We start from the raw sequence: 14,264 nt of genomic DNA on the forward strand, positions 1-14,264 counted from the left end.
GTTACATGTTTAAAAATATGAAAGTACTTTCCACTAAACTTTTACAAAGAAGTATTACCACAGACCGTCACACTTTGTTAATCCTAGCATGGATTTACCACGACGCCAACCTCTTTAAAGTCTCATGGCCTCCAGTAAAAAGATGGAGAAGAAATTGCGGAAGTGTCAAGTTGGAAGTCGCATTGGATTCAATCGACTTTGCCCTTTCGAATCTTGGAACTTTCAGATTCTATTTTCCACGTTGGCCAGAAGTCTCAGCCAATCTGAGAAATACTTCCGAAGAAAAAAAGAAGCTATTAACTGCATTTTTTAGACTTTGAAACAAACGGTGTTAGATTACATTCATTACTTTTCCTTTTAAAATGTATTTTATTTACCTTAATTGCTCCCCATCCGATCAAATTTACATTAGATAATTACATCCTCGTGCAAGGCCAGCAAGGAAAAAGTTTCAGGACGAGAACTAGAAAATTCAAGAGTTCCACAAACTTCGAGGGTGACGTTTCCATTGATTCGCGATAACTGGGTAGACGTATCGAGAACGGCCCGTCCAGGGTCTATTTTCCGTCGTCATTCAGTTTGAAATATCACTACTGGCGGTCTCTTATTATGCCCGGTAGAATAGTGACACGTTTCCCTGTACCGTCATCGGAAAAATGAGAAAAAGGGAGCGTCGGACAGAAAAAAGTGCGCGAAAACCGAGTGAAGAGATTCCGCCGAGGTTTGACGTATTAAATACACACGGAGCACACAGTTGACACATAGTTAGGGGACTGAAAAACCTCCAGTGCCAACGAAATGATTTTTCCCCCTCGATTCTCGTCTCCATTCTTTTTATATGGTTTATTCAGCATTAAATACTTGATAAATGTGCAGGAAATAGTTGGCGATATTCACAGAAATTCCACGAGCGCTCATTAACGAGTCTCTTAAAACAACAGACTCATAGTCCAGAGATTCAGGATGTTGTTTCATAATTTCGGATTCCCATTGGCACGACATAACTTTCTCGCCATGTCGCAATGCGAGCTTTTTACCTCCAGCCACTTTTACGTAATTAAAACACAGCCGCGGCATTTTATTGCACGCAAAAATTTCACGTCCATTTTGTCAGCGACAAAGCACTGATTCTGAAGGGAAAACGTTGAACAATATCTCGCCACGCCTGCATTGTTCCGGCCGAATTGTGTAGCCGTATCTCCGAGTGAATGCACGAGAGCTCGTAATTGTTGAATATTTTCTGCTTATATGCATCCCCTTTTTTTTCTGGACTACGGGCACAAAGCGAAGAATTTATTTTTCTCTACTCACAGTTACGCTGTTGTGGTAGGTATTTTTTTGTTAAAAACTTTTAGAAACTTCCGATTCATTCTTGAGGGGCACTCTTTCGGCGACTGGGGTCTAAATATTGGACGGTTGGGCACCAGATGTTAAGTGGATAGGTTAAAACTACATGTGTTTAAGTCGAACGTTAGGAAATTGCCCCAAAGATGAGTGGTTAGGCTGAAATGTTAAGTGGTTAGGCCAAAATGGTAGGTGGTTAAGTTCAAATGTTAAATTGTTAGGTCTAAATAATGATAGGTCTGGGTTAGGTCGCAATGTTGGGTAGTTAGATCTAATGTTAGGTGGTTAGGCTAAAATAGTAGGTGGTTAGGTCTAACTGTTAAGTTGTTAAGTCTAAATTGATAGGTCTGGGTTAGGTCTGAATGTTAGGTGGTTAGATCTAATGTTAGGTTGTTAGGCCCAAATGTTAGGTCGTTAGGCCCAACGCTGGACGATTAGACCATAACAACAGATAGTTAAGTTCTGGATACTGAGTGACCCGTTTCTAAATAGGTGACCAAGTCCCAATTTCAATGAGAATCAAGGACAGATGAAAATGTTAGGTAAATTGGTCCGAAATGTTAGTCAAATGTAACTGAATTAAATGAAAATGAGTTTAATCTATTCAACAATTTCTTGTGGGAACTAATTTGCAGTCCATCGTACCCACAGACGAGCTTTCAACCTGTATTCCTATAAATAATGACGCTTATTATTAGACACTGTCTGCCGCTTTTCTTTCACGCTATAAATGCGGAGGGGCTGTCTAATTCTAAAACGAAACGCATATAATTAGAGCGTCGAGGAGACCGTTCATCGAAGTGGCAAGTGCGCCATATATTTTCTGAGTGCTTGTGCCGAGAGAGAACGAAATTCTCGTCGAACAGACGACAGATGAACGGGATCCTGAGGTGACTATTTCCATCGTCGTAATGCCAGATACGTGTATCACGCGTTCACCTGTGCTCCGAGTTCGAGCTCGTTTGTCTGCTAGGGTTTCCTTTGAAAGGATTCTTGCGAAATTCCTTATGGAATTCCTCGTTGACGGTTTTATGCGGCGTACGGGCCATATTTCAGGAATAAATTTGCTCCACTTGCCAATTGGTGCTTTTCTGTATGTGGTATGAAAATAAATGAATTTTAGCGGCATTTCATAGCTAATTGGAAGCCTAAGTCATTGAAACCTTCTAGCTAACAAAAGTTGATTCTTGAGATACTCTGCTACCAATTTAGCATCTAACACCCCACATCTGATAGATTCCATTGTTATTGAAACAGTAGAATGTAGGAAGTGTCATGATAGTAGAAGGTGTATAAACATTTTGTGATCAGACTGTGGAGAGTTGTGAGGTCAGGTCCCGTACTTTTGAACGTTGGTGTACCCGATTCTTCGTTCTTCATTCTGTAATATGATACAACTGAGGAGACACTAGGCACGTTGGTGGTTACATTCAACCGCTAAACCCACGCCAGCTCACTACGATATTAGCTCAACACCTATCTAATAATCCAGTCTCACAGCAACTGATAGCAATCGTGTGCAGACATATTGAGCTTTCGTGCCGGGGAAACCGTCGTTGACTTGTTTCACGTCGCTGAGCAACCTGTTGATGTTGATTCAGTCACGAATTCGTGTCAGAAACACCGCCACGGAAGATCGATCGTCGAGATAAGGAAACACTCTCGCGGGTTTACCATTCTCGATGTCTCGTGCCGATGATAATCTCGGAAAATTGTTATCACGTTGGGAGAAAGCGTGTATTGTGTTGCCGATACCAATGCTACAAAATAGTCAAATTGTGTTCCATTTTTCAACTAACTTTGTTTGATTTAGGGGTAAACACCCATCTAGGTGACATCGACATCTGGTAAGTTCCTAGGTACCAGGTACTGAAGTCTTAAACGTTAGGTCTGTAAGCCTTAAGCCTATTCAGGGCCTAAGTGTTAGGTATTGGGCTATGAAATTCTAGGTATCCAGGTCCTAAATGTTAGGTATCTAGGTCCTAAATGTTAGGTATCTAGGTCCTAAATGTTAGGTATCTAGGTCCTAAATGTTAGGTATCTAGGTCCTAAATGTTAGGTATCCAGGTTCTAAATGTTAGGTATCTAGGTCCTAAATGTTAGGTATCCAGGTCCTAAATGTGATGTATCCATGTCCTAAATGTTAGGTAGTCAAGTGCAATAATATTAGTTTGTCAGATTCTAAGTGTTACGTATTGAAGTCCCAACATTTTCCCATTAGAACTTTTCTAAATGCTTGAGAATCAGGACTTAAATATTATTTCTCCATATCATATATTCTCGATGGCCGAGTCCTAAATACTGAGTGTAAAATAAAATACTCACTGGAATCTTATCTCTGAAGATTCAAGGGTTCAGATTTTCCACGGATATGTCTACTGTGATATATTGTAGATCATCAGGTTACCTTCGATGTTATGTCGACACCATTTAACGACGTCATCGTTAGGTGAAGGCGGGACTCATGTCGGGCGGAACGAGAGGATAACGGTGTTGAAAAGCGTCGCTCCAAGCCGCGATAGCCTAGCCATCCCTGACAATGTCGGAAGCATCTATGCGTTAGGAGCGTCATTATACTCCTCTGTTGACGGGAACGACCGGGTTCGCCATTCAGACAGTTCGCCTCGAAGCATGGCTGGTTTAGAAATTAACGATCCGCATTACTCGGTCAAGACGGAACATCGCTAGACCAAAATTTTAGCGGTTTGCTTGTTCCCACTGCTTGCGTTTGGCACTCAGACAAAGGATTATCATCGACTGCGTCGTAACAGGGTGGAGCTGTGTGTTAAGCTTCTATTGTCTCTTCTCTGTCTCCCCTTTCACGAAACAATATGATAATAATAAATAACCAATCGAGTTCGTAAATCGATCTACCTGATCGAAATAGTCCTGAAATTTGTAATTTCTCGAGTAATACAACAGCTACCAATTTTTTCCTCCATTCTCATTTCCTACTGTGCATGCGTCAGCAAGTCGAGTTTTTTTCTTAGTTTTGTGTGATTCACGAGTTCCTCTACTGTTCTTCGGTCGAATCTATACAAAAAATGGTTCCACACGGATGACAACTAGACTACCCTGCCTTTTTTCCTTGCTTCTGATTTTGTGGTTTTCCGATCATCGTAGGGAACGGCTGCTATTGATGTCGCGGTTCGCTTGAAAAAACCACGGTTTATCCTAGCTGCGTGGTGGACTTTTCATTTTCGAAACGATCGCCGAGTCGACATCGATGAGCCGCTCGTTGATTCTCTGAAGCTCTATGTCACTTCCATTCGCCATTCAATTTAGAGATTTTATTCGGGTCTCACTGGCTGTAAAACGCAGACCCCCGATGTCGAGGTTAATTTGGGAACATGTTAAAGCCCCTATATCAGGCAGGCTGCGTGCATTTTCTGTTAGACACTTCATAGTGAGAGCGCACGTTTAATATGAGCCAGGTTTACATTTATGACATGAGACTTGATAGGTGTACGTTAGTGAAAGGTCCTCATATCTATTCACCAAGTAGAACAAGGTCCTGATACATATTGATAAACCGTAATGAGGTCCTAATACCTAGATATGAGCTAGAATAACCCAAACGAGCTGAATCAAGGTCCGAATACCTAATGATAAGTCGTAATGAGATCCTAATACCTAGGTATGAGCTAGAATAACTCAAACGAGCTGAATCAAGGTCCGAATACCTAATGATAAGTCGTAATGAGATCCTAATACCTAGGTATGAGCTAGAATAATAATCTAAAACCTAGTCATGAGCCAGAACAGGTACTAATACCTAGTGCAGAACTGGAACAAGGTCCTGATACATATTGATAAGTCGTAATGAGGTCCTAATACCTAGATATGAGCTAGAATAACTCAAACGAGCTGAATCAAGGTCCGAATACCTAATGATAAGTCGTAATGAGATGCTAATACCTAGGTATTAGCTAGAACAATAATCTAAAACCTAGTCACGAGCCAGACCAGGTACTAATACCTAGTGCAGAACTGGAAGGAGATCCCACTATCTAGTTCTTAGCTGGAGCACTCATTCAATGCTTCACGACTGCCTAATTCTTTGTCCTCAGGCTGACTATGTAACAGCCGTTTTCGCCATTCAAGAAACGTAGGCTACAAGGATCTGGTTGATCTCCAAGTCAATCGTAGCCACTTGGCCAGCCGCCAGCAGTTTTCAGCCACTCATTAGGTCTCCATTTTCCATTGTACACAGCAAACGTTTAAGAGGGAGCAGAACGTAATGAAAATATTTATCCTCCCTGGTCCTGGTCGCGTGTGTTTATTCAGAACGTATGGAGTGCTTGCGTGCTGAATAGAATGCTAGGGTTGAAATGTGTCGTGTTATCGCTGTGGGACAGCTTATGCTCGTAGCTCTTGCTGTGTATGACGTCAAAGGTTCAACATAATCTTCATACTATTGTCTTAATGATGGATGTACAATCAGAGGAACATAAGGCAAAGGCTTCTGGTGACTTTTGAGACTGTTCAGGTGACATAGCTGCAATCTTCTTTCGCTATGTTTCCATTTAATACTTTTAGTGGTAATTTTTATCAACAGATTCCTCGTAATGGCGAGTGCACCTAGATTATTCCACACGTTTCATTATCCGTTCGTAACTACACCTGAAAGGCACGCTATAGTTCTCCTTCGATCTCATGAATATTTCATTCCAGTCCAACGCTCATCGGTGAATCCTCGAGGACGATCCTTTAATCAAGGAGTATCTCGGTTACGTTAACAACAAGGGTACTTTTCGTTAGTATTCACTAGGCAAATATAGGGCACTTTGTTTGCGAATTACATTCTTTCTCGGCTGCTTTTGTTTCCTCTGCGTTAGACGGTGTTGACGGTCGACACGTTTCACAGCTTTTCTAAAGCTTGTAAAGAATTCCGATGATGTTACTTCGGACTCTTCTGTCTTCGTAATCACATTGTCTTCCCTCCCACGTGCATTACACTTCCTTTTAACGAGCAAATGGAACTGGCTGTGCTCAGACCGACTATTTGGGCTAGAGATCTATCCAGGTGACATAAAATACTAAACGTGCCTCGACTTATAAATATACAATACAAACCATTCTCTCATGGTTAGTCGTCAGTAATTTTTTAATCCAATCTTCTCAAATTTCAGGAAATTCCGTTATCTAGATAGGCCAATTGAGGAATACAAAGCCATTTAATCCTCCCAAAACCTTTAAATATCAGACCATTTCGAAACAAATTTGACCCAGAGCAATAGCACGAAAAGTATAGGGATGAGCTACCGGACTAGCTAAGCTACAAGTACGTAAAACTGGAGCCTCCGTGGCGATATCTGAATTTTCCAGGCTGTATCAGAAGAAATCGCCGACCCCGAGTGGCGGCGGAGGAAGCGGTAACAGAACGGGTTGGCGATCACGCAGAAGCATTACGACCGCAGGTGCACCAGGACACCAGCACCACGTGATCGCCACTGCAGCTGCAACTGCACAAGCCAAAATGCAGGCCGAGCAGGGGAGCATCGGTGAGCTGCGTGGCTACCACAACCTCAGGTCACGAAGACACACTCTGGCCAATGTTCGGTGAGTAGGTGAACCTCCTTATTAGTATGATACCATAGCATTAGCAGTGGAGACAGTAAAACACCTTTAACCCTGGTGTAACTGTTGCTGGGTCTACTTGGACCCAGGCTTCCAAGAAACCTTCGTCTTATTTTTGGAAGATAAACAATTATATAGAAAAGATGGTGTATAAGGGTCAACAAGGACTCAGGCACCGGTACTTATGTAACCAAAACAAACTTTAACCTACCAAAGGTTAAGTTTTTACTTAAAATATGGAATTGTGGTCCTAACACTTTAGTTAAGAGTATGTACTGCGTATTGTTATGTAGTCCATTAGAAACAGTCCTGAGTGTATTCCACGGTGGTAAAACGAATGACTGTGGAAGCTCACGTAGCGAAGTACTTGTTGCTCGCAGTATTGATCTGTCAAATGTCCAAGGAGACCATACGCTAGGTCTACAAATGTGTAGTGGACTCGTCTTTTACGACCATTCGATGTTTCGTAAACCGACTATTGAGATTTTGACGAACTTTTGAAAAATAAATTGACGTTTCACTGTGCATATCTTTCAATGATGCTCTGTCCGGTGTTTAAAAATGGTTCAGTGACTAAGTACCCGACGGTGTATGAAAATAGATGCCAGTAAAGTGACCGTAGATCATCGTGAATCATCTTAATGTCTACATTCTCGTCGAACTATCCGATTATTTCAGGAATGGTGTATGCGTGGTCTGTAAGCGGACGTACATTTGGATTTGTCTTATATCAATTTGGCGACAAATTGTAATCGGCTCGTGCCAAACCCACCATTCCCGTCTGATCTATGCGGTCGTGAAATCTTGTGAATCATAGAGACGATGACATTCGCGTCGTGGCTACCTTTAATGCACGCCCGTCTATTTATGTCCAAATCTCGACGACTGTTCTGGCGAGATAATGTTCAGGAAGAACGTTGTTCCTTTGGAGCATTCCACCTCTTTAGACGTAATTTTAACGCATTTTCAGTTGTGTCGGTCACCGGTGACCGTCGTGTATTCCAAGAACGTGCTAACCCACGAAATTCTGTGGCTAGGTCATAAATGACCCACCTCTGGTTATGTATCTTCAATTTCTTTTAAGAATTGAGAGGGGTCACAAATGACTCCGTCACCGGCACCGGCATGTATTACAAGAACGTGTTAACCCATGCAGTTCTATGACATGGAGTAACAAATTTTTGATTCTTTTTAGAAATTGAGCTGGTTAAAAAATTACCCGATCATAGTAAAACACAACAGAGCACAAGTGACCAACTTTGTAGAACGATATTAATTATAAGGCATGTGCATGTTATTTTTACTCGATTCACAGTTTACAGTTTACTACAAATTCACAATTTCATTTCACATGAAGGACAACTGGAAACTCACGGGGAGGCAATTTTGGCTAAGCCCAAATCCGTAATTTAATTTTATGCCGACGGTCGATCCTATTACGCATCCACCGGATGAAAGGGCCACCCGCTCCGCAGGCACAATGGGCTCCGTGCTATTGATTTTAGAAGAGTACCATTGAGACCGCCACATTATTGGAAATTACATACCAATTCCTTTGTTGCATCCATCTTCGATTCTATCTTCGTGCCCGCTCAGTCAGAAGCCCTCGGTAAACGCATTCCATCCTCCAGGGGTTGGTTTCTTCGTCCAAGTCCTGAATCCGTCCCCCTTCACGGAACACTCCTTTTTCTAGCTACGTTATGGGATCGCGAGAAACGGATCAGAATTCATCGAGTAACGGTGCTTGGGTGAGTTCTGGCCCAGTTTCTCCTAAAAATATACCTAACATCGTCTAATTGTTCAGTAGACAAATATTGAAAAATCGACATGAAATAAAGTGGATACTCTTCATTTTACTTACCTCACCTGTTCGAGGATACCTGATCTGCAACGTAATGTCCTATATAGGGTACAGGAAAGCCGAGATTTATTACGGGATATGTTTCCGACTCACCGAAACAAAGTCTTCGGTATATTACATTCCTCTTCCATTTCCGAACGTCTTCCTCTCCCAAGAGATTGAATATGGAGATCAATCAGGATCTCCGCAGGCGCAGCGCACTTTCCTCGATGCCGTCGAATCGTTCTCCACCGTTGTGCAGATGCAGTCTATCGAGTCCTTATCCTCAGCTTTATCCCCTTTGTCCTCTTTCTTTGGTTCAACCTCAGTCCCCTGCTGATATATGCACGGATTGACATTCTGCATCTGTTGCCTCAGAACTGTCTTCTCAACCTTGATCTTCGCCATGCAGCTTTGATCGGACCTCTGCTTAATTTTGGAGACAGGCGTTCTCCTTCTGGGTGTCCCACAAGCATATACCTCCTGATCGCGAGTTTGGGTCTGAGGGACTTTTGGCTTCTGTCTTGCTAGGTCGTTGGCCCCTGTGGACTGCTGATGCCACGACGTCCTGCATTCCGTGCAAACGGATTTGTACTGCACCGCCTGGTCACTTCCAGGTGCCTGCTTGTCCAATAGAGGCAAAGCCTGCAGGAGCTTCATCACGGACGATGTCTGACCCCCTAATGGCACCTTCTGATCCGGCACAACATCCGACACCATTTTCCCACACAGACAGCAATCGCATCGTGCGTTCACTCCAAAGTTACCGAACTTTTTGCCATAATGAATCGATCTCAGTTCTTCTTCAGCTGTGAACTTCGAGTAGACTGCGCTGGACTTCAGGTCCTGCAGGATTCGAAGGATGCTTGATTTCTCTGTCTGAGATGTAGCCGCGGTGCTCGTGATCCTTGATGTCTCTTGCGACTTCTTCCACCGAGTCAGGCGCTCCAGGATCTCCGGTTCGGGATCGAAGCTTTTGCCGACGACGATCTTGGGCTGACGGGGACGTGGAACCATTCTTGGAGTTGGCTGCGTTTGCATACCTACGTCGGCTACCGTTTGGGTTATCGCTTGGATGGTGGTTTTACTGATTTCTATTTGGGTGATCTCCGTTTGGGTGATCTCCATCTTCATTGATGCCTCCTGCACGGAATAATGGGTTCATTTGATGGAAACAGGACCAAATTATTCTTGAGAATTGACAAGATACTATGAAGGTAGGACATTTTGGTGACGGTATTGGAAAAGTAAATATTTTAACAGTCAGTACTCACCGCAGGAATATCTGTTGTGCATATACAAGGAGGTTTTTGTTCTACTGGAGGAGGGCTTTCTTCACATTTACAAGGGAATTCTTCACCTGAAGGACTGGTTTCTTCACATTTACAAGGGAATTCTTCACCTGAAGGACTGGTTTCTTCACATTTACAAGAGAGTTCTTCTTCACTTGAAGGAGTGGTTTCTTCACATTTACAAGAGAGTTCTTCACTTGAAGGAGTGGTTTCTTCACATTTACAAGAGAGTTCTTTACCTGAAGGAGTGGTTTCTTCACATTTACAAGAGAGATGTTCTTCAGTTGAAGGAGTGGTTTCTTCACATGTACAAGAGAGAAATTCTATACTTAAAGGAGTGATTTCTTCACATTTACAAGGGAGTTCTTCACTTGAAGGAGTCTCTACTATAGAGGATTGGTCACAGACACATTCTTCTTCTATACCAAGTTCCAACTCCTCTGGTTCTTCTTTCATTTCTACAGGGACGTCGAATTCTTCTTTTTTAATTTCCACTTCTACTTCTTTTGGTAATCCTATTACCTCTACCTCCACCTTTACTTTCTCTATTGTTGGTACATCCTGATCTATTGTTTCTTCTACATCTACATCCATTTTTTCTTCCTCTAGTGGTTCTACATGAACTATTACTTCTTTTTTCACGGGTACTACCTCCTCTTCTATTGGGACTATCTGTACTGTATCCTCCCCTGCGTCTTCCACTGGTATTAGTTTTACTTCTTCTTCTTCTGGTATAATTTCTACTTCAACTTTTCCTTCTGCTGGTATAATTTCTACTTCAACTTTTTCTTCTGCTGGTATAATTTCTACTTCAACTTTTCCTTCTCCTGGTATAATTTCTCCTTCAACTTCTTCTTCTACTGGTATAATTTCTACTTCAACTTCCTCCCCAACTGGTTCCACTTCTTCAAGTTTTACTTTATCTTTGACTGGATCTGCCTCTACTAGAGTTTCTGCGTCTTTCTCAACTTCTTTTTCTTTCTGTTTTTCCTTAGCATCCTTCACTTCCGGCATGTCTTCAATTTCTTTCTTTTCTGGACGTTTTTCTTCTGTTTTTGGAATTGATTCACTTTCTCTTAGTACCTCCGCCTTTTCTTCTTTTGGTGCTGGAACCTTTTCTTCTTTTTCTTCAGGCACCTCTGCTTTTTCTTTTTTCTCTACTGGAGCCTTTCCTTCCCCTTTTTCAATCACCTCTACTTTTTCTGTTTTCGGTACGAGAGCCTTTTCTTCTTTTTCTTCAATCACCTCTACTTTTTCTGTTTTCGGTACTGGAGCCCCTTTGTCTTCCTCTTCAGTGACCTCTGCTCTTTCTTTCTTTGGTACTAGAATCTTTTCTTCTTTCTCTTTAGTCAACTCTGCTTTTTCTTCTTTCGGTACCGGAATCTTTTCTTCCATTTCTTTTGTCACCTCTGCTCTTTCTTTCTTTACTGTTACTTCTCCTTCTTCTGCTTTTACCGTCTTTGGTTCATGAACTTTTTCAGTTGCTCCTTCCTGCAATTTTTCCACACGTGCCTTCTCTTCTTTCATGGGTAGTTCTTCATCTTCAACCTTCAACTTTTGCTTTTCAGCAACTCTTTTCTCCTTACTCACTGCCACTCGTTCAGCTTTGACTGAATCATCCGTAACTTTTGGAGCAAGTGTTGGACCTTCTTTATCACGAATTTCTCTTGGCATTTCCTCCTTGTAGTCCTCGACGTCCGTATATGGTGCTTCTACTTCATCTTCTCGTCGACGTACCTCTGCAGGTACCACTTTCTCATAATCTCTTAGAGCTTCATCTGCCGGAAGTGGTTTCTCCGGTGTCACTTGAGTATGTTCTTCAGGAACTTGTTGTAGTACCTCCTCAGGTGATCTTAATACTGGTGCTTTATGTTCTGTTATCGCTGTTTCGAAGTCTAGTTCTTCCTCTTTTTTGATCTTAAGGAATTCAAGGTCTTCTGCTAATGTCGCCATCTCCTCCTTCTCCTCCACTTTCACCTCATCTTCTATGATTTCGGCCTTTACATGTTTCTCAGGATCAAATATCGCTTCACCTTCTGACTTGATCACTTCTCCCATTTCGTCTTCCGCTTCAGTTTTTATTGGTGCTTCATCCCCGAGTTTCGTTTTGTCTTCCTTTTCAACTTCCATTTTAATTTTTGTCTATAAAATTAAATTTCGTGTTATTACAGTGTCATTCTTTCAAGCAGTTCTTCATTTGTCCATATATTTGCACAAAAATCAGTACAAGTTTTTATGAATGACCTTAGTGTATGCTGCAATCTCATCGGCCAAAGCACCGGCTGTCTCATTCATGACACTGCAGTCTGGACAATTCTAAATTTGTAAACGATTAAACAATTAGTAGACTTTAATCTAAAAACTGTAAGAGATTTCATGGGTCAGGTGGTCTGTGGAGACGTTTCTCCCAGTCGCTTGAGTTTTTGGTAGCGGCCGCTAGGTGGCGAGTTTTCTCGCAAGCGGTAATTACAGCCTTTGGCTACTTAAGGGGCTCCGCTGAGGAGCAACCCAGGCGTCTGGGATGGGAGTCGTCTACCGTCAGCCCCACTGACGAGTCTTAGTAGACGATTCCCGAAACGAAACCCCATCTTTTTCATCCGCCTACAAAACAATCATTTTAGTATTATACATACCGCTATTTTCAATCGAATTGAATGCACATAGTTCTGCCACGATAGCAGTTCATCCAGCGGCACTAAGCCATCTCCCTTGTCCGTTGCAGCAGGCGCTACATCCCCAACCTCCGTATCGTACACTTCCCCAGTTACCTTCCCCTCATACTGAATTTCCCTCTGAAATTCCTCCTCAAGCTCCTCTGTCGTCGATACACTGGACACTTCTTTCGTCGAAGGTACAGTAACTTCCTTGGACACCTTTGTCTTCACGGCCATTCGATACTCTATCCTCTCCTGTTTCACAGTCCTCGTCCCACCCGGAAAATCATATTTCTCCAGAAGTTCCCTGGCGGTAACGCGATTTTCCTCCAGAGCTATCCTTTCCTCCTCGGTCAGCCCTGTTTCCGTGAGCCCCAAGTCGTTGCAGTCGAAGTTCGTGAAGCAAAAGCTTCCCTCATCGTCCAACTCGGACAAGGAACCTAGCTGTGCTAGTAGTTCCTTGGCTTCCAACAATTTCTCCCTTTCGACCGCAAGATCTTCAGGGTGTATGCCCAGGCCAGCCTCGCCCATCTCAGGTTTAGCCAGCATCATGGTGTCCTGCGTCACTACACCAACCGTGGCTCCTTTGTCAGTGACGTCAGCGAAGTCATCGTCCCTGCCAATCAGAGCCTCGATCTTTCCAATGCTCATGTACTTCTCCAGCTCAGTCCTGCAGGTAGCCATCCTCGATCTCAGCTTCTCCAGCTCGTCCTCCAGCTCGCAGATACGACCGGCCATCTGTTGATTCGCCGCTGTTTTCATCTCCAGCTGTTCTTGCAAGACACTCACAGTGCTGGCAGCGTCGCCCTCCAACTTGCACCAGAGCTCGTCCGCTTGCTGGAGTGTCCTCATATAAGCCTCCTCTCGACCCTCTAAATCAGCGATCTGTCTTTTCATGCACAGCTCCGCCTCGGCCAGTTCCTGCAGCTTCTCCAGACACTCGACGTCCGTGGACTTGATGGACCCGCTGCTGGGCACCTTCTCTAGCCACTTTTTCTTGCACTCCAGGACCCCGCATTCTCCTGTGCCAGTTAGATTTCCCAGTGAAAAATTGAAGTTTGCCACATTCGCCATTCATGCTCGACTGAGTAACAGGGTGTGTTATTATGGAAAATGTAGAGCCTGACCGAGGATGGTAAGAGGGTTGGGTATCATGGAATAACCATTTAGGGGATCTACTTGGTATCCAGAGTATTTTAAGATGGTAAAATGGAAATCACCTCACCAGCTTCACACGAGCCATCATCTTCCACGGCACTCTTAGCCTCCTGTAACTTCTGAACGTCGCTGGTCAGCTGCTCGATCCTCTTCATCTGCTCCTCCTGTAACGTCCTGGCCTCCTGCAACCTCATCTCCCGATCCTCCAGGGTAGCCATCTTTTCAGCCCAAAGTGTCCTGGCCTCTTCCACCTTCTTCTGGGCCAGTTTCTTCTCCGCCTCGATCTCTCTGACCCGACAGTCGAAGTGGCGGCTAGGGGTGCTGGGGCAGTAGACTTCGCCGGAAGCTGGCCCTTGGAATTGCTTCTCCAGTACTCGTTGGAGGTTCGGTACGCAG

General features: G+C 43.4%; 1 protein-coding gene across 1 annotated transcript; it reads right to left on the bottom strand.

Annotated features, from left to right (window-relative positions):
• Positions 1-8,956: 8,956 nt before the first annotated feature.
• On the bottom strand, positions 8,957-13,784 carry LOC107186088 (neurofilament medium polypeptide-like). Its single transcript, XM_015573894.1, has 4 exons — positions 12,690-13,784; positions 10,465-12,198; positions 10,110-10,355; positions 8,957-9,907 (listed from the first exon to the last, which is right to left on the bottom strand). Exons 1-4 carry the CDS (start codon positions 13,782-13,784, stop codon positions 8,957-8,959), a joined length of 4,026 nt encoding a protein of 1,341 aa, XP_015429380.1.
• Positions 13,785-14,264: the final 480 nt, after the last annotated feature.

This window comes from Dufourea novaeangliae, unplaced genomic scaffold (assembly GCF_001272555.1).
Source record: "Dufourea novaeangliae isolate 0120121106 unplaced genomic scaffold, ASM127255v1 scaffold72, whole genome shotgun sequence".
Lineage (NCBI taxonomy): Eukaryota > Metazoa > Arthropoda > Insecta > Hymenoptera > Halictidae > Dufourea > Dufourea novaeangliae.